Genomic DNA, 17877 nt, shown 5'->3' on the forward strand with positions numbered 1-17877 from the left:
GGCTGGTCTTAAGAGTGACTGAGGCACAGAGGAGGATCAACAGAATAGGGAGGAGGGACAGAGGAGGAGAAGGGTGAGCTATAGGGGATCACAGGCAAGGAGGAGGGTGATTAGGGTTAGATAAGGTTATGGGATAGGCCCCCATGATGGGATTACTGCCCTTAAGAGGAAGAAACACTGGAACCCACTCTCTCTGCCAAGTTAGGATACAGAGAGAATGCAGCATCTGTTTTGTTTACCAGAAAAGAGCAGCTCTTAGCCAACATGGAATCTGCCAACACCTTTGTGTCGAACTTGTAGCCTCTAGAACTGAGAAACAAATGTCCGTGTTTAAGATCCCCCATCTGCGGTATTTGCTTTGGCAGCCTGAGCTGACTGAGACCAGGTTACCCAGGTGACTGGTCTGTGCTCAGAGCCTCAGTTTTCCCACTGGATACAGGCCTGCGTGCAGAAGACAGAGATGGCTCAGACCTCAGGCTGGGGGTGCCCTGGTGCTGGCTCAGGGTTGGGTGTGATGATGGGGCCCAGAGCAGCACCCCACCTACCCCCTACCCCTGGTGAATCAGCCTTTTCTTAGGAGAGGTCCCAGGATCCTATCACGTGGCCTTCTTTGGCTCCCTGTTAGACCTTTGCCAAGCAAAGCCCTCCTTCTGCCCTGGGTGGGCCCAGAATCCCGTCCACCACTGTTCCTGCACCAGGGCCACGGGGACGGGGGACAGCCCTCCTGGGGCGTGAGGCAGCATGTGCCACCCACCACATCTGCCCCTGTCCTGCCTGCCCACCCCTGAGGCTGGGCCCTTTGTCCCTGGGAAGTCCCATGTAAAGATGTAATGGACACCCAGCCAGGCCAGGTGCTACTAGGAAGGACCAGGGATCAAGAACCCACCCCAGTCATGTGTGCGATTAGGCTGGAGAGGGGCTGACCATGGGCACCTGTGCTAGGTTCCTGGCTGCATGCCTCCACCAAGAGGCTGCAGGACTCTCAGGTGACTGGTCATCTCGGTGTGGGCCTATTCCCCTCTGAGGGTGGTTCTGGGTGCCCCTGTGAGTGGTACTGGATTCCCCTTTCTCCTTCTTGCCCTGCACTCCAGGATGCTGCTCCAACCAGGGGTCCTCACCAGTTAGGGCCCCGGTCCCACAGGCACCATCACTGGAGCACACATGCCTCCTCCTCCCCCAGCCGCCCAGAGCCTCTGCCCTTTGCCTCCCTGGGGCCAGGGGTGAAACCAAATCTGGGGCAGTAACACCCGGGCTATTTTAGAGCTGGGCTGGGCAGGCTGGCGGTGGTGGGGGCGGGGTGGGGGCGGGCCCAGCCTTCTTCAGCTGATAGCATCCGCCTGTCCTTTCGTCCCTGTCCAGTTTGAGGACCGGCAGGAGTGCGGGCTGCTGGGCGGGAGCCTTGTCGGTCCTGGGCCCGTGGAGGGAGGTGAGACCCAGCAGCCCTGCCCCACCATCTGAACCCCCCACCTGAGTGCTGCCCAGTGCCCCCGGTAGAGACAGGTGAGGAGGCAAAGAGCAGGCAGGGGTGGGGGGGGCCATCCCGTGCCCCTGAGGATGTCTCGGCTGAAGGTCATGGCTCTGGGGGACGGAGGGACCTGGGGTAGAGTTTCAGCCAGGCTGTGCTGCTCCTGGGGTTAGGGGCATGGATTCCAGCCCCTGACTCATTGGCGACCTGAGCCAGACTCTCATGTTGGGAGGGAGCAGCTGAGGCGGCAGGGGGCGGGGGGCATCAGGCGCACCCACCTTCTCCTTTGCCCACTGCCCTGAGGGTCTGGTAGCCCTGCCCCCAGCTCTGTTGAGATGGATGCCCGCTGACAGCTGGGGCTATTTTGGGCCTGTTGGCTCAGCAGAGGGGACAGCCAGAGGGGCAGTGACACCTGACTCCAGGAAAGAATTTCCCCTGGAGTTCAGGAAGCTGGCGGGCCCAGGGGTCTAAGGGGAAGGCACAGAGTGCAGGAGCTGCCCTTGGAAGTCTTTTCTGGAAGGGCATGGGGGCAACAGGGTTGGGGGCGGGAAGAGGGGGCAAGCTAGGGAGACAAGGCTTCTGAGAGGGGTCTGGCGGAGGTCCTGCTATCAGGCTGCGAGCCATTTCCCACTCTGGGCTCATCTGGAAAATGGCCCAAACCCCACAGGGGCCCAAGAGTGGCCAAGTTCTGGAAAAGCAAGGGTGGCGGGGCTGTGGGTGTGGCACGGGTCAGCCACAAGGCTCCCTGGCAGGATTGCAAGGGGGTCCTGGCCTCAGTGTGAGCGCCAAGCCGGGGCCTCCGAGGGGCTGAGGAGCCCAAGTGGGGTCCACAGGGAAGTACCTTCCAAGGTGGGCATCTGAGGAAGGAAGCGGCTTCCCTGAGAAGCCGTGGTGGAGGTCCTGGCTCAGTCTCCCCTCCAGAAGCTCCCGTTTCTGCCCATGTGGCTGCAGCTCCAGCAGCCCCAGCTCCCAACATGGCACAGGGAAGAGGGGGATGGTGCAGATGGCCTAGTGCCAGGGTGGTCCCTCTCCCCGAGCTCAGAGTCCTCGGGTGTACCTTGGGGTGCCTTGGCCCTGCTGACCAGTGGAGACCCTGTCTGGCGGGACAGCTGTGGGCTGTCAAGGCAGTTATGTTTGGGTGAACTCTCTCAGACCCCTGCGGTTCTGCCGCATTGAGGGTGGGGAATGCAGGCTCTGGACAGGGAGCGGAACAGCAGCATGACCCCCGGTGGCTTTGGAGGATCTTGGGGTCTCTGCCCACCCTTGTACACCAGCTGAAGGCTGGTCCCCTAAGCATGTGCAGAGATGAGACCTCCCTCCCCACCCCTGTCCTGGCCCACAGAGGCTGCCAGCTGTGGAAGTGGCCCCCAGGCCCCTGCACGTACTCACTCATCAGCTTGCGGCAGAGTCTCACACCTGTTCTGGGTGTGGCAGGAGGAGGGTGCCATGTCCTGCCTGGGGAACCCACAGACTGTATGACTCAGGAGACGGGGTGCGCTGGGAAGAGCTCAGAACTCAGGGGACCTGGTGTCAAAGTAATCCTTCCACAGAGGGGTGCCGAGGCCCAGGAGGGTGTCCATGGAGGCAGGTGGCCACTCGCCCAGGACAAGAGCCCAGCCAGGCCGTGGGGGTGCGGTGTGGATAAAGAACAGAGGCGCTGACTGCACAGTGAGTCAGCAGGACGGTCCCGGCTCACCTCCTTGGGGGGGATTAACAGGATTAGGTCCTGAATCACAGGACGAGGAGCCAGAGGGCCTGGGAACACTGCCCCGGTGGGCAGCCCACACTGAAGGCCCGGCTCCTGGGGTGAAGAGAGTTAAGGCACTTGGGGCCAGCCCGGGGCCCAGTGGGGCCCATTTGTGCTGGCTGTCGATATAGAAGGCCCTGTGCAGGCAAGGCCCGACTTTATCTCACCCACCTGTGCCCGGGGCCAGCGGGGCCCAACCTGGGGTGGGCAGAGGTCAGCGTCAGCCTGGGGCCTTCAGCTCTGATGGTGCCAGCCCAGTCCCTACAAGGTGCCCCGTTGGCAGAGCCCAAAGCCAGTGAAGCCACAGCCAAGAACTGCAGAGTGACCACGCTACCTGCAGGTCCCCTGGTTGGGCCTGGTTAGCCAGTCTGGTCATCCTCTCCTCCTGGGGGATTCTCTGATTGACCTCTACAGACATCACTGAATGCACTGCCCCTGCCCCTCCCCATTCCCATCTTCAGTCTCCAAGGGAAGGAGGCAGACACTCACAGCAAGGGGGCGTGGGCAACCCCCCACCAGCTGCAGGATTTCCATTCTTTGCTCATTGATGATCACACCCCTTCAAGGGTTGAGGGGACGTGGGAGGATCCCAGGAGAGGTGAGGTGTGCCCTGGCCCAGAGGTGCTGTATGTGGGACAGGCTCTGTGTACAAGGCTCCCCGTTGCGGGCAATGCTCAGCGAGGAGGTTTGAGCAGCTGTGCACACAGCATGCAGTGGATCCCAAATGCTTGGATGGGGGAAGTCACTGAGGGATGAGGATGGGGTGCAAAGGGGGCAGGTGGAGCAGAGGGCTCGGAGAGCCTGCTGGAGTGGAGAACCTGTGACCTCTGGTGTGCCTTAGTCAGAGAGAGGGGCAGGCCAAACGTGGGCACTTACTATAAGCTTCCACGGCCAGGCCCTGTTAGGGTGCAGAGAATTGCCATTCTTTGGGTGAGACCAGGTAGACTGGAGGTTTAAGCCACAGGAAGCAACAGTGTGTGGGGAGGGGGACAGGACACCCGATGGTAGTTGGAGTGGCCCAGGAGGGACAGGGAAGGTCTTTGTAGTGAGACACAACATGGCAGATGCCACACAGGAGAAGGGCAAGCTTGGTGCTGGTGTTTTGGGACAGTTGCTCAGCTGGACCTTGAGTTTGGGGCAGTGGGCCTGGAGGAGGGAAGAGATGCTCTTGTCAGTTAAAAAGAGCCCATTATGGGAGGTGAGGCCAAACCCCAAACGCCCAGAAAGAGGCAAATTTACACTTGTGGACCACCGTACCATCTGGTGATGCTACCTGCAGGGATGGGGTGTGTGGGAGGAGATGAGACTGGGATGGGGCAGGGGGGCCACGTGGAGGCGTTCACCCTGCATTAAGCTGGGTTCTCCAGGCAGCCCTGGATGGGTGAAGTGACCAGGTGGGGCACAGGTGGGGGGGCTCTTGAGTGCACCCGGGTCTCATCCCCACTATGCCTTCCCCGCCACCCTACTTTGCAGGTTCCCCACCTCCCCCCTCCCACCACCATGGATCACTCCTCGTTCAGTGGAGCGCCCCGCTTCCTAACCCGGCCCAAGGCCTTCGTGGTGTCGGTGGGCAAGGACGCCACGCTGAGCTGCCAGATTGTGGGCAACCCGACGCCACAAGTGAGCTGGGAGAAGGACCAGCAGCCGGTGGAGGCTGGCGCTCGCTTCCGCCTGGCCCAGGACGGTGACCTGTACCGCCTCACCATCCTGGACCTGGCGCTGGGAGACAGCGGGCAGTACGTATGCCGCGCGCGCAACGCCATCGGCGAGGCCTTCGCGGCCGTCGGCCTGCAGGTGGATGCGGTGGCGGCGTGCGCCGAGCAGGCGCCGCACTTCCTGCTGCGGCCCACGTCCATCCGCGTGCGCGAGGGCGCCGAGGCCACGTTCCGCTGCCGCGTGCGGGGCTCGCCGCCTATGTCGGTGAGCTGGGCCAAGGACGGGCGGCGCCTGGGCGCGCCCGACGGCCCCCGCGTGCGCGTGGAGGCGAGCGGCGAGGCGAGCGCGCTGCGCATCCAGGCCGCGCGGCCGCGCGACGGCGGCACCTACACGGTTCACGCCGAGAACCCGCTGGGCGCCGCCAGCGCCGCCGCGGCGCTCACGGTGGATGCGGACGCCGATGCGGGCAGCCCACCGGGGGCCTCCACAGCCATGCTCCTGGCGCACCTGCAGCGGCGGCGCGAAGCCATGCGCGCAGAGGGCGCCCCGGCCTCGCCGCCGTCCAGGGCTGGCACACGCACCTGCACGGTGACCGAGGGCAAGCACGCACGCCTCAGCTGCTACGTGACGGGTGAGCCCAAGCCGGAGACGGTGTGGAAGAAGGATGGGCAGCTGGTGGCCGAGGGCCGGCGACACGTGGTATACGAGGATGCTCAGGAGAACTTTGTGCTCAAGATCCTCTTCTGCAAGCAGTCAGACTGTGGCCTCTACACCTGCACGGCGTCCAACCTCGTGGGCCAGACCTACAGCTCCGTGCTGGTTGTCGTTCGAGGTGAGCTCCTGGGGGCGGGCGCATGGTCCCCGCGCGCAGTGAGCACAGGCAGGGGCCCCTCCCCAGGCCTTCCATGCTTTTCTTCTAGCGGCCGCTGCCATCTCCCCACCCTGTGTCTGTCTGGTAGAGGAATCTGTAGTTACGGGTCTCGGCAGCAGTTGCTTTTCTGGGTCCACAAAATGGGGGCGATATGGGATGAGCCTCAGTCTGTTCCATTGTCTGTGAGAGTAACACGAGCATACGGCAAAGCACTTTGTCACCAAAACCACTTACCCCGGGGAGGCAAGGTGCCCAATGGCTGAGCCTGCCCTGTCCAGGCTGAGGGTGACCCAGGCTCTCCACCCCTCCTACAGGATGCTAAGGGGGTCTCCCTGGCGGAGATGGAAGGAGAGCAGGAGCAGGGAGAAACCCCATACTGTTGGAGACCTCAGGCTGGGGCTGCATCAGGCTGCAGCCTGAAGGTGGTTCTGGGTCAGTCTGCAGGCTCCTGTCCAGGTCGGAGGCTCATCCAGGGCAGAGGCTCATCCAGGGCACCTGGGCAAGTGTAGGCAACACCACCAGAATTTCCTGGGGTGCCATTTAGTCTTGGTTCCCTAAGGCCAGCCTCTTGCTGTGGTTGGAGTCCCACTTCCACTTTTTACCAGCTGTAGGATCTCCAAAAGTGCCTTTCAGCCTCTGTGTGGGTCCCTCAGCGTCTTCATTTTTGCAGGGAAGTGCGCTCATGCAGTTGAGCGATTTCATGATTTCACAGGCTGGTACAGGTCCAGCGGCCTCACCTCTGTGAGCCTACCGCATCCTGCCCATTAAGGGCCTGCTCAGTGGGGCTGCTTGCTGTGGCTTCACTGGCCTCATTTCTCTCTTTCTCTTCCAGAATTCTCCTTATATTTGGGAGGGGGGGCTCTTAAATTCTGTTCCCCCTCCCCTGTCCTCCCTCTTTTGCTACACCCTTAGCTCCCTCTGTTCCCCTCCCTGCAGCTCCTCTGCCTTCTCTCCCACCCACCTGCTGCCCCCGGAGCCCCTCCAACCCCTGTCCTGGCTCCCTGCTCCCACCCAAGTCTTACACCTCCCTTACCCTGCCCGCCTCCTTCCCCGCCACCCACCTCCCAGTCCCTCCCCACTTCCCTGTCTGCTCACTCTCCATCGCCTCTCCGGTCTGCCCCCTTCCCTCTCCCGGCCCCACTCACCTGTGCTCTTTTCCCGCAGAGCCCTCGGTTCCCTTCAAGAAGCGGCTGCAGGACTTGGAGGTGCCAGAGAAAGGTTCGGCCACATTCCGGTGTGAGGTGCCGCTGCCAGCCACGGAGTCCGCGTGGTACAAGGAGGAGACGCGGCTGTGGGCCAGCGCCAAGTACCGTATCGAGGAGGCAGGCACCGAGCGCCGGCTGACCGTGCTCAACGTCTCCTCTGATGACGATGCTGTGTACATCTGTGAGACCGCAGAGGGCAGTCGCACGGTGGCCGAGCTGGCGGTGCAAGGTGGGCGGGCAGGGGCCCAAGAGACTGGACGGGCAGGGCTCGGGGTCCCGGCCTCACAGGAGCTGGGCGGGTGGCTAGGTACTGGGCAGATGGTCAGGCAGGGTTGGGGTTGGGGGCGGTGGGCGGGTCAGGGAGGGGTGAGCAGGGCGGGCACTCTGGGACAGGGTCAGGAAAGAGGTGGGGGCAGGGCATGCTGGCAGGGGTCCAGTCTGACCAGCTCCAACCCCCTCCCACCCCCCACCCCTGGCTCCGCCCACCTCAGGCAACCTCCTCCGAAGGCTCCCAAGGAAGACAGCTGTGCGAGTGGGAGACACAGCCATGTTCTGTGTGCAGCTGGCCAAGCCAGAGGGCCCTGTCTCCTGGCTGCGGAACCAGAAAGAGGTGGTGGCCGGGGGCCGAGTGGCCATCACTGCTGAAGGCACGTGCCACACGCTGATCATCTCCCAGTGCAGCTTGGAGGATATGGGTGAGGTGGCCTTTGTGGCTGGGGACTGCCGGACATCCACCCAGTTCTGCGTGTCAGGTAAGGGCCTAGGGAGTGCCTGTCAGACGGAGGGAGCTGCTTATCTGCCCTCAGTCCACTGGGCCCTGCTCTGTGTTTTAGCCTGCTGGGGGGAGCGCCATGAGGGACAGGGGCCACCTAGGTTATAGCTCTGGTCCCCTGGGGCCCATGGTTCATTTGATGCCCTCTCTTAGGTATCTGCCAAGTGGGAGTCCTGGTGGCCCCCCACCCCAAGAACCAAAGTAGAAGGTGCAGGTTGTTCTAGAAGCCCAGTGGGTAGGGGTTGAGTGCGTTCTCTTTCTGTGGGCTTTGGTGTTGCGATTGGCCCCCACAGGGTCAACCTTTTGTCGGGGCCAGGGATGAGCCTCAGCACATGGGTCTCAGCACCTTTGGAAGCATCATTGTGTCCTGCCTCAACCAGTGTCCAACCCAAGACCCCAGTGCGCAGGTGGGGTCAAGGCTGAGAACTGGAAAGAATTCATTTCCAGGACACGTGGACAGTTCATGGTGGCCCTGGGCCGAGTGTGGCCCCTAAGGACTGGGTAAACTTTCCACTGCAAGCAGAGAAATGGCCACAGAGTCAGGGCTGGGGCCATGGGCTCACAGCCTCCTCTTGGGTTGGTGGTCCCCTTGGGCTGTGGCCATTCCAGATCATCAGAGAAGTGCTCCCTGGAAGGGCTGGGACTTCTGTGACAATCCCACTCCCCCATCGTGGTCTTGGACCTCGGGCTTGGGGAGGGGGCTCCCAACTGGTGACATGGGCCTGTGCTCTGCCCAGCTCCCAGGAGACCACCCCTACATGCTCCTGAGGGTCCTGTGGTGAAGGCCAAGACGGAGAGCTCCGTGACCCTCAGCTGGTCCCCGCCACCCCACGGTGACCGCCCTGTGGCCATCGATGGCTACCTGGTGGAGAAGAAGAGACTGGGCACCTATACCTGGAGCCGGTGCCACAAAGACGAGTGCGTGGCCACACCTGAGCTGACTGTGGCCGGCGTGGCCGAGGAGGGGGAGTTCCAGTTCCGGGTGTCAGCTGTGAACACCTTTGGCCAGAGCCCCTACCTTGAGTTCCCAGGGACTATACACCTGGGTAAGTGTGGAAGGTTGTGTTCTCCATGGCGTCCTGGTAACCACCTGTGGGGCCATCTGCTTGCAAATCACCCAGACCCAGAGTGTAGCCCAGCCTTGGAGAGGCCAGAGTGACTCATGGGTCCTCTTTATGGCAGAGGGGAGGGACCAGGGTCCTGATGTTATTGGAGACTCCTCTGTGGGAAGGACCCTGAGACAGGACTTGAGCTCCCAGGAACCTGTCTGTACCCACCAGCCCCAAGACACTGGGCTGGGCAGCTGCCCCGCCCTGCCGGGTTTGTGGGATCTGAAGGGGATCTCAGATGGCTCTGACTTGTCCCCTCTCTATCTTGGGCCTGACTTTCACTCGTGGTCTCTGTGCGCTTGTCCAGTGGACTTCCTGGAGGAGGGGTCATTTGGGCCCAGGTATTGGAGGAGAAGGGGGCAGTGGCCCAGCTCTTTCCTGAAGCCCCCATTTCACAGCCCCCCAGCTGGCTGTGAAAACACCTCTGAAGGCAGTGGAGGCAGTGGAAGGAGGTGAGGTGACCTTCTCCGTGGACCTCACTACGGCCTCGGCAGGGGAGTGGTTCCTGGATGGGAAGGCCCTGAGGGCCAGCAGCGTGTACGTGATACACTGTGCCGGCACCCGGCACACTCTCACCATCCGCTCGGTGCCTGTCAGCCTGCACGGCGCTGAGCTCAAGTTCGTGGCCAACGGCATCGAGAGCAGCATCCGCATGGAGGTCCGAGGTAGGGCCACCTCTTCTTGTGACCCCGAGGCGCCTCTGAGCCCCATTTCTTCCAGGGGGTGGGGGTGGGATAGGAGACCCCCAGTTCTCAGGGCTCCTAGGGGAGCTGCTGCTGCTCCCAGGGCAGGCAGGCTGCTGGCTGGAGTGGGGCCAGGCCATGAGGTGCGCAAAGCCACCAGCTGTGAGTGGGGGAGGGATTATGGAGCCCTGAGGGCACAGAGCCTCCCTCTCTGTCTGATTGTCCCCCTTTCCCCTCCCTTCTCCCCTCCTCCCTTTGTTGATTCCTTCTACTCCGTTTCTGGTCCTGTTTCGTCTTCTTGCCTCTCTGACTCCCCTCCACCATATCTGGCCCTTCCTACTCTGTCCACTCTGCCTCTCTCCACTCCCTTCTGTCTGCTTCCCACTCTGTCCTCTCCCCCTCTGTCTATACCTTCTCTGTCCACATCCCCTCTGTCTCATTCCCCACCCCCCATCTATGCCCCGTTGTCCACACCCTCCTCTGTGCACACCCCTTTTATCCACACTTCCTTTGTCCCCTCCCTTCTGTCCATGCTCCCTCTGTCCTGTTTTCCCTCTGTCCACACTTCTCCATCCTCACCCCCTCTGTCTGCTCCTTCATCCCACTCTCCTGCCTCCTCCCCCTCCCTCCTCTGACCACTTTCCCTCTGTCCCGTTTCCTCTCCATCCACACCCGCTTTGTCCACCTGTATGTGGCTCCCAACAGCCCCGGGGCTGACGACCAAGCGTCCAGCAGCGGCGGCAGCAGCAAGGGAGGTGCTGGCCCGGCTGCACGAGGAGGCCCAGCTCCTGGCCGAGCTGTCGGACCAGGCTGCAGCTGTGACATGGCTCAAAGATGGACACACGCTGCCCCCAGGCCCCAAGTACGAGGTGCAGGCATCAGCCGGCCGGCGGGCACTGCTGGTGCGGGATGTGAAGCAAGAAGACGCGGGCCTGTATGAGTGTGTCAGCCACGGGAGCCGCATTGCCTACCAGCTGTTGGTGCAAGGTGACACTGGGACGTGTGTGTGTGTGTCCATGTCCCTTCTGGGCCGCCACCATGGCCAGGGCCACACATTCTGTCCTCCAGCTCCAGGGGGTCTGGGGGTTCTGAGCGGCAGGAGCTGGTATTCTCTGTCCCTGTGGGGAAGGTGGGGGAGCAGGCTGGCTCAGGTAACCCCCAGGGAGCTGGGGGACTGGGGGCTATGCTGACCCCATGGTGGGGGTTGGGGATAAAGCAGCTCTGCCAGCCCCGTGAAGAGGATGGGGAGTCAGACAGGTCTAGGTGACCCTGAGGGGGAGGCAAGGGTGTTGGGGGGGAGCTCAGCCCACCTTGTGGGGACAGTTGGGGAATGGGGTGGAGGCAGGTGACCCTACTGGGAAGGCAGGGGACCGAGTAACTCCGCTGGCCAACCTTGTGAGGAGGCTAGGGAGTCAGGGCAGGCTCAAGTGAGCCCCAAGAGTAGGTAGGGGGAACCAGGGACCCCCACCAACCCCATTGGGGGGCCCTGCTCAGTAGCAGGGGAGCTGCCTGGTGGGTGGCAGGTGGGTGGCTGGAAGTCAGCAGCTGAGGCTGGCCGCCTCTCTGAGGGGGCCTTGGTCTGGTCGAGGGCCCGGTGTCTGGCATGATCCTGAGGCCCCCATCACCTTCACCTGCTAGCCGCATGGGCGTGTGCACGATCAGGACCCTATCGGCCCCCTGACCTGCCCATGTGCCCTTGTAGGCCTCACACCTTTTCTGCACAAGGACACGGCTGGTGGCTGTGTGGACGCTGTGGCCGGGGGCCCAGCCCGCTTTGAATGCGAGACCTCAGAGGCCCACACGCGTGTGCGCTGGTACAAGGATGGCGTAGAGCTCAGCAAAGCCAGCCAGCACTTCTCTCAGGAAGACGAGGGTACGCGGCACCGACTGGTGGCTGCTTCCGTCACTGCGCGGGATGAGGGCACCTACTCCTGCCGAGTGGGAGAGGACTCCGTGGACTTCCGGCTGCGCGTCTGCGGTGAGTGCACCTCCTCCCAGGCTTGTGAGGTGGGGAGCAGGTCTGGCTGCATCCAGCTGTCCAGCATTTGCAAGGCCAAGCTGTCTCTCCCTTCATTTCCTCTTAGAATACTTGGGGGTGGGGGCAGTTGTTTCTAGATTTGGGCAAAGAAATTACCCACAAAACTAACATACATATGGGTGAAAAATGTGGGTCTGGAAAATAAAAGATAAGAAGGAAATTTGAAGCCCTTGTCGTCTTTAAAGATGAGATAAGGTGGGGCAAACCCGAAAAGTGCTGAAAGTGTCCTTAGAAAGTTCGATTTGGATCTGGCTGAATCTGAGGCCTTGGTTCTTTCTAGAAGCCTTGGGTTCTCTTGGCAGATCCACTAAGTCTGCCAAGAAGGACTCTGCCATGCCCTGCTGCCCCCCCCCACGCCGCCCTCCGTCTGAGCCCAGGCTCCGGGGCACGGCTGCCACGGGGCACCGCGGAGCTCTGAGGCTGCTTCCTACCACACCCAGGAGGGGTTGGGGCATCTGGCCCACCTGTGCCCATGGAAGGTTCCCTGTGCAGCACCTGGTCACAGAGGATCCCTGTGGTGGGGACCCAAGGCTGCCAGGGGTCTAGAGCTTAGGTCTGCTGTGGCTCCAGGACTTAGGGAACCTCATCTTGCCAGGGCTTCTGACCGTATATCCCTCCCTCCCTCCCTGTCCCCAGAGCCCTCGGCGGTCTTTGCCAAGGAGCAGCCAGCGCGCAGTGAAGTGCAGGCCGTGGCGGGGGCCAGTGCCACGCTGAGCTGTGAGGTGGCCCAGGCCCAGACGGAGGTGACGTGGTACAAGGACGGCAAGAAGCTGAGCTCCAGCTCAAAAGTGCGTGTGGAGGCCGCGGGCCGCACCCGGAGGCTGGTGGTGCAGCAGGTGGGCAAGGCGGACGCTGGGGAGTACAGCTGCGAGGCCGGGGGCCAGAGGGTCTCCTTCCGCCTGGACGTCACAGGTCAGTTGATGAAGCAGATGTTGGAGCATTTCACAGGAACAGGCCCGGAGGAACCATATCAGCATGGGGGACGGCAGCAGACTCATTGGCCCGTATCAGGCAGTCACACAAATAGCTCCAGACCTCAGTAGCCCAGGGGAATAATCCACGGGCAGGAATTTAAGCAGTGCTCAGCACGCGTGGCTCATCTCTGCTCCACGTGATGGTGGCCGGGACGGGAGGCTCCAGCCTGGCCTCAGATGTCCTAGTCAGGGGGCTGGCAAGGATGGCAGGCCAGGATGGCAGGCCTCTCTCTTCTGGAGCTGTTGGCTGGGCTCATTCCTATGTCTGGGACCATGTTGTCCTCTGCTCTGGGGCCATGCTCTCCAGGTACATTGCATTCTCAGGGCCTCTTTCTCCATGTGGATCACCTGAGCTCCTTCATGTGGTGGCTGGGTTCCATTCAGGGAACAGTAAATGCTTGTTTGTTAACAAAAGGGTTTGTTAAGGTTTGCTTTCACCAGTCCCAGAATATTCCACGTTCTATTGCGCAGAGCCAGGCATAAGGCGGGCCTTGTTCCCGGAGGGTGGAGAGGTAGACCCCACTGTTGACGAGGGATCCTTTGGCTCACTGAGGACAATTTCTCAAAGTCCATCACAGGGACACAGGCTCTGCCTATGTCTCTGCTGACCTGAGAAAGAGATGAAGATCTCTCTAATGCTTATTGCCTCATGGTCACAAGATGGCTTCCACAGCGTCAGCCATCATGTTCAAGGTGGGAAGAACATACAAAGATTGTGTGTGTGCTTGCTTTTTTCCTTTTTTCACTGCTGTACAGCAAATTATCACAAACACAGTGGCTTAAAACAACACTCGTCTGTTAGTTCATAGTTCTGTAGGTCAAAATTCAGGATGTGGTGTGGCTGGATTCTCTTATCAGGGTCTCAAGGGCTGTAATCCATGTGCCATCTGGCTGAGTTCTCTTGGAGTCATTTTCCAAGCTCATCCAAACTGCTAGCTGAATTGATTTCCTTGTGGTTCTGGGTCTAAGGCTGTCTCCTGGCTGGCTGGCAGTCAGAGGCTGCTCTCATGTCCTTTTCCACTCAGCCCCTCATGTCCATTCACTCTCATGTTTCGAATCTCTTTGGCCAGAAAGAGCCCCCTTGCTTCGAAGGTCTCAGATGATTAGGCCAGGCGCACCCAGGATAACCTTGTTAATGAACTCATAGTCAACTGATCTGGGACCTAAATTCCTTCTGCAGAATCCCTTCACAGCAGTGCCTGGATTAGTGTTTGTGACATAGCCTGGAGAAGGTGCATGCACACCATGGGGCAGGGATCCTGGGAGCAGTCCTACCCAGCTCAGGATGTCACCAGCTCTTTCTTCTATTCAGAGAGCAGATTTCCCCTTGTGCCTCTCAGTGTTGTGTGGGTCCACTGGCACCTTGCTGCAGATAGCCTGGAAAAGTGAATCCCTAACCTTCCGACCTCAGCAGTGGGACACTGAGGATGGCATTAGTGGGCCTGTGGTGGTGTGGCTGTCATGGCTCTGCTGAGGGACTTGTGGCACTGGCCCATACTGACACCCAGAGTGGCTACACCCTGATTTTGGACACCCACTTTGAGGCGGGCTGTGGAGGGATCTGTGTGGACCTCTTAGCAGCCAGGTGACCTTAGGCAAGTTGTCAATGTCATGTCTTCCTGAAATTCACATCTACCTGGAAACTCAGCAGCATGACCTTAACTGGAAATGGGGTCTTTGCAGATGACATCGTGGTAAGGATCTCAAGATGAGATGACCCTGGATTAGGGTGGGCTTTGAGAGAAAGGAGAGGGAGATTTGAGACACAGACGTGAGGAGACAGCCATGTGGTGACAGAGGCAGAGACAGGGGTGGTGCAGTCACAGCCCATGGATTCCTGGAGCCACCAGGAGCTGGAAGATGCAGAAAGGATCTGCCCTCACAGCCTCCAGAGGGAGCTCACGCCTTGATCTCAGACTTCTTGTGTCCAGAACAGGGAGAGCAGAAATTCGTGTTGTCTAAGCCCCCTGTCTGTGGTCATTTGTTATGGCCACCCCAGGACCTCATACAGTTGCCCCCCACCCCAGTTTCTTCATCTGTGCAGTGGGGCAGTAACAGAGCTGCTAATTCTGTGCTGAGGACTCTGTCCCCAAACCCATCCCCACCCCTCCAGGAGTGGCATGGGCTGTCTCCCCTCAAGGTACTGTAAATTATGGCCACTGGGCTGAGATTCTGGGGGCAAGATAGGTCAAGGGAAGAGGGAAGAGCTTGACTGGTGAACAGAGGCCGAGACGTCAGGGCCCTGGCATCAGGTACTGGAGGAAGAACCCAAGTGTGTCAGACAGGGTGGCGCTTCACTGAGTGTGCATCGGGGTCTCCAGGAAGTTCTGGATGGCGGTGTGAGAAGGCAGGGGCAGGTGCTCAGCCCCTGGTCCTGTTGAGTGGCGTGTGCTCCAGCGCCTGAGCCCTGATGCTCAGAGAAGCCACATCGTCTTGTGCAACCTCAGTTTCTCATCTGTATAGTGGGCATAGTGAGGTCCCCTCAGTTCGAGGGCTGTCCAGGGAGTTCGACTGAGCAGGCACTTGTCAAGGGCTGCACACAGCACCGAGCCACCATGCTCCATCTGTGCTGCCTGCCCCAAACTCTTCCTTGGGAACACACTGCTCTAAACAGGGGACACAGGCTTGTGTGTTCACAGGCTCACCCAGCTGTGTCCACAGTTGTGCACTTGAATGACAGGCAGTGAAGCCATTCCGCATGGGGCTGTGGGGTTCTGTGTGGCAGGAGCAGGAGCCCTTCAGGCTGCCAGGGTTTCATCCCAAACTGGTGGTCTTTGCATGAGATTTTTCTTTAAATTGGATCTTAAAAACTTTTGTAATGCCCATCTAAGTCCCCCTTAGCCGCAGCATCTGTGTAGTTTGTATTTAAGAGGCTAATTTTGCCTTCTGATGTACATTCAAATGGATACACAATTGTTGAGATAAACACTGTTCACTCTTATTCCACTGGGGCCCTGTCACCCATTCTGGAGACTTGGACCAATGTCTGTGGCCCAAGTGAGAAGGAGTTGGGAAGCAGGGTTCCTTGGTGACAAAGGAAAGTCCAAACTACTAGTTTCTAATGAATGAGTTTGACATATTATAGTTATGTGCAGGGCTTCTCATGTGCCATTAATCCATTAATTTTACCTTCTGCCTTTTTTTTTCTGTCCTAAAGAATTTTTACTTATAAGGGTGAGGGTATAGCTCAATGGTAGAATGTGTGCTTAGCGTCCATGAGGTTCTGGGTTCAATCCCCAGTACTGCCACTTAAAAATAAATAAATAAATAAACTTAGTTTACCCCTCGCACCCCCCCAAATAATCTTTAAAAAAAAAGAATTTTTACTTTTAAACATGCAACTGGTTTTGCTCCACTTACTTGCCTTAGGGAGGCCTTTTATAAGACAGAAGTATCAGAAAATTTGGGAATTTCATTATTTCAGCCTCATCCTGCACTTAAATTTTAAAAAAGGAAACCTGTAAAAGCTGATTTAAAACTAGCCTGTGCGATGAATCAGCTTGTGAAGGTTTGTTGACTCACCTCTCTAAGCCTTCTTGCAGTAGGCAGAGCACGGAGCCCTCGCGCCACAGGGAGCTCGGCCTCCTGAGGTCAAATGCAGTCCCGAACTGTCCTGGGTGAGCTTTATTCCGCATCTGTTGATGGAATCATGGGGTTTCTACTTTAGACTATGAATATGGAGGATTACACTGACTGATTTTTTAAAAACTGAGTAATTCATGTCATAAAATTCATCATTTACAGTATACAATTTCGTGGGTTTTAGTATATTCACAGGTTGTGCAACCACACCACAGTCTAATGCTAGAACATTTTCATGACTCCCAAAAAGCAACCCTGCTCCCACTATTCGTCACTTCCATCTTGCCTTTCCCATCCTTGGCAACCACTAATCCACTTTCTGTCTCTGTGGATTTGACTCTTCTGAACATTTCCTTTCAGTGGAATCATATGAGATGTGGGTGCTTGTATCTGCTTTTTTCACTGAGCATAATGTTTACAAGGTTCATCCATGCCATAGCAGGTGTTAATAATTCTTTCCTTTTCATGGCCAAGTAATATTCATTTGTGTGCACATATCACTTTTTGTCTATCCATTCATCAGCTAATGGACAGATGTTTCCACTTTTTGACTGTTGTGAAAGTGCTACTATGAATATTCTTATATAAGCTTTTGTGTGAACATATATTTTCAGTTCTCTTGGAATTGCTGAGTCATATAATAATTTTGTGTTTAACTTCCTGAGGGGCTTCCAGAGTGGCTGCACCATTTTACATTTCCAACAGCAATGTTTGAAGGTTCGATTTTTTTCCACATCCTTACCAACACTTGTTATTTTTGGTTTATTTATTTGATGATAGCCATCCTGTTGTGTATGAGGTAGTATCTGATTGGTTTGATTTACATTTCTTTTACGACCAATTGTGCTGAACATTTATTCATGTGCATTTGGGCGTTTGTATATCTTCTTTGGAGAAATGTCTATTTAAATCCTTTGCCTATTTTTAATTGTTATTTATCTTTTAATTATCAAATTGTAAGAGTTCTTCATATATTCTGAATACTAGAGCCTTATTAGATATATGATTTGCAAATGTTTTCTCCCTTTCATTTCATTAATGGTATCCTTTGATGCTCAGAAATTTTTAAATTGTGATGAAGACCAGTTTATCCCCTTTGGTTGCTTGTGTGTTAGGTGTCACATCTAAGAAACCATTGCCTAATCCAAGGTCAAATAGATTGACATCTGTTTTCTTCTAAGAGTTTTTTAAGTTTTAGCTCTTATATTTAGGTATTTGATTCATTTTTGTGTTGATTTTTGTGTATGATGTAAGTAGGAGTCCAGCTTCATCCTTTCCATATGGATATCCAGTTGTCATAGCACCATCTGTTGAAAAGAATTTTTCACCATTGAATTTTCTTGGCATCCTTGTTGAAAATCAATTAACCATTGATTAAGAACTTATTTCTGGATTCTTAATTTTATTCCATTGATATATATGTCTACCTGTCTATCCTTATGTCCGTACCACACAGTCTTGATTACTGAAGCTTTGTGGTACGTTTTGCAATTGGGAAGTGTGACTCCTTTAACTTTTTTTTCAACATTGATTTGGCTCCTTGAGGTCCCTTGCATTTCCACAATGATTTTAGGATCATCTTATCAAATTTTGCAAAAAAAAAAAAGGCAGCTGGCATTTCTATTGGCTTTGCATTGAATGTGTAGATCAATTTGAGGAGTATTGCCATCTTAACAATATTAGTCTTCTAATCCACAAATATGAGATGACTTTCTATTTGTTTTAGTCTTTTAAATTTCTTTTAATGATGTTTTATAGTTTTCAGTGTACAGTAC

The 17877-nt window shown here is 57.1% G+C and overlaps 1 protein-coding gene across 1 annotated transcript in view; it reads left to right on the forward strand.

Annotated features, from left to right (window-relative positions):
* Window positions 1-4712: 4712 nt before the first annotated feature.
* The window catches only part of OBSCN (obscurin, cytoskeletal calmodulin and titin-interacting RhoGEF), a 161854-nt gene continuing 148689 nt past the window's right edge, over window positions 4713-17877 (forward strand). The window contains exons 1-8 of the mRNA XM_072952458.1: window positions 4713-5700; window positions 6904-7173; window positions 7436-7696; window positions 8454-8762; window positions 9224-9490; window positions 10214-10495; window positions 11211-11486; window positions 12183-12458. Coding sequence (XP_072808559.1) covers window positions 4713-5700; window positions 6904-7173; window positions 7436-7696; window positions 8454-8762; window positions 9224-9490; window positions 10214-10495; window positions 11211-11486; window positions 12183-12458 — 2929 coding nt within the window. The remainder of the gene's footprint in view (window positions 5701-6903; window positions 7174-7435; window positions 7697-8453; window positions 8763-9223; window positions 9491-10213; window positions 10496-11210; window positions 11487-12182; window positions 12459-17877) is intronic.

This window comes from Vicugna pacos, chromosome 3 (genome assembly GCF_048564905.1).
Source record: "Vicugna pacos chromosome 3, VicPac4, whole genome shotgun sequence".
NCBI classification, from domain to species: Eukaryota; Metazoa; Chordata; class Mammalia; order Artiodactyla; family Camelidae; genus Vicugna; species Vicugna pacos.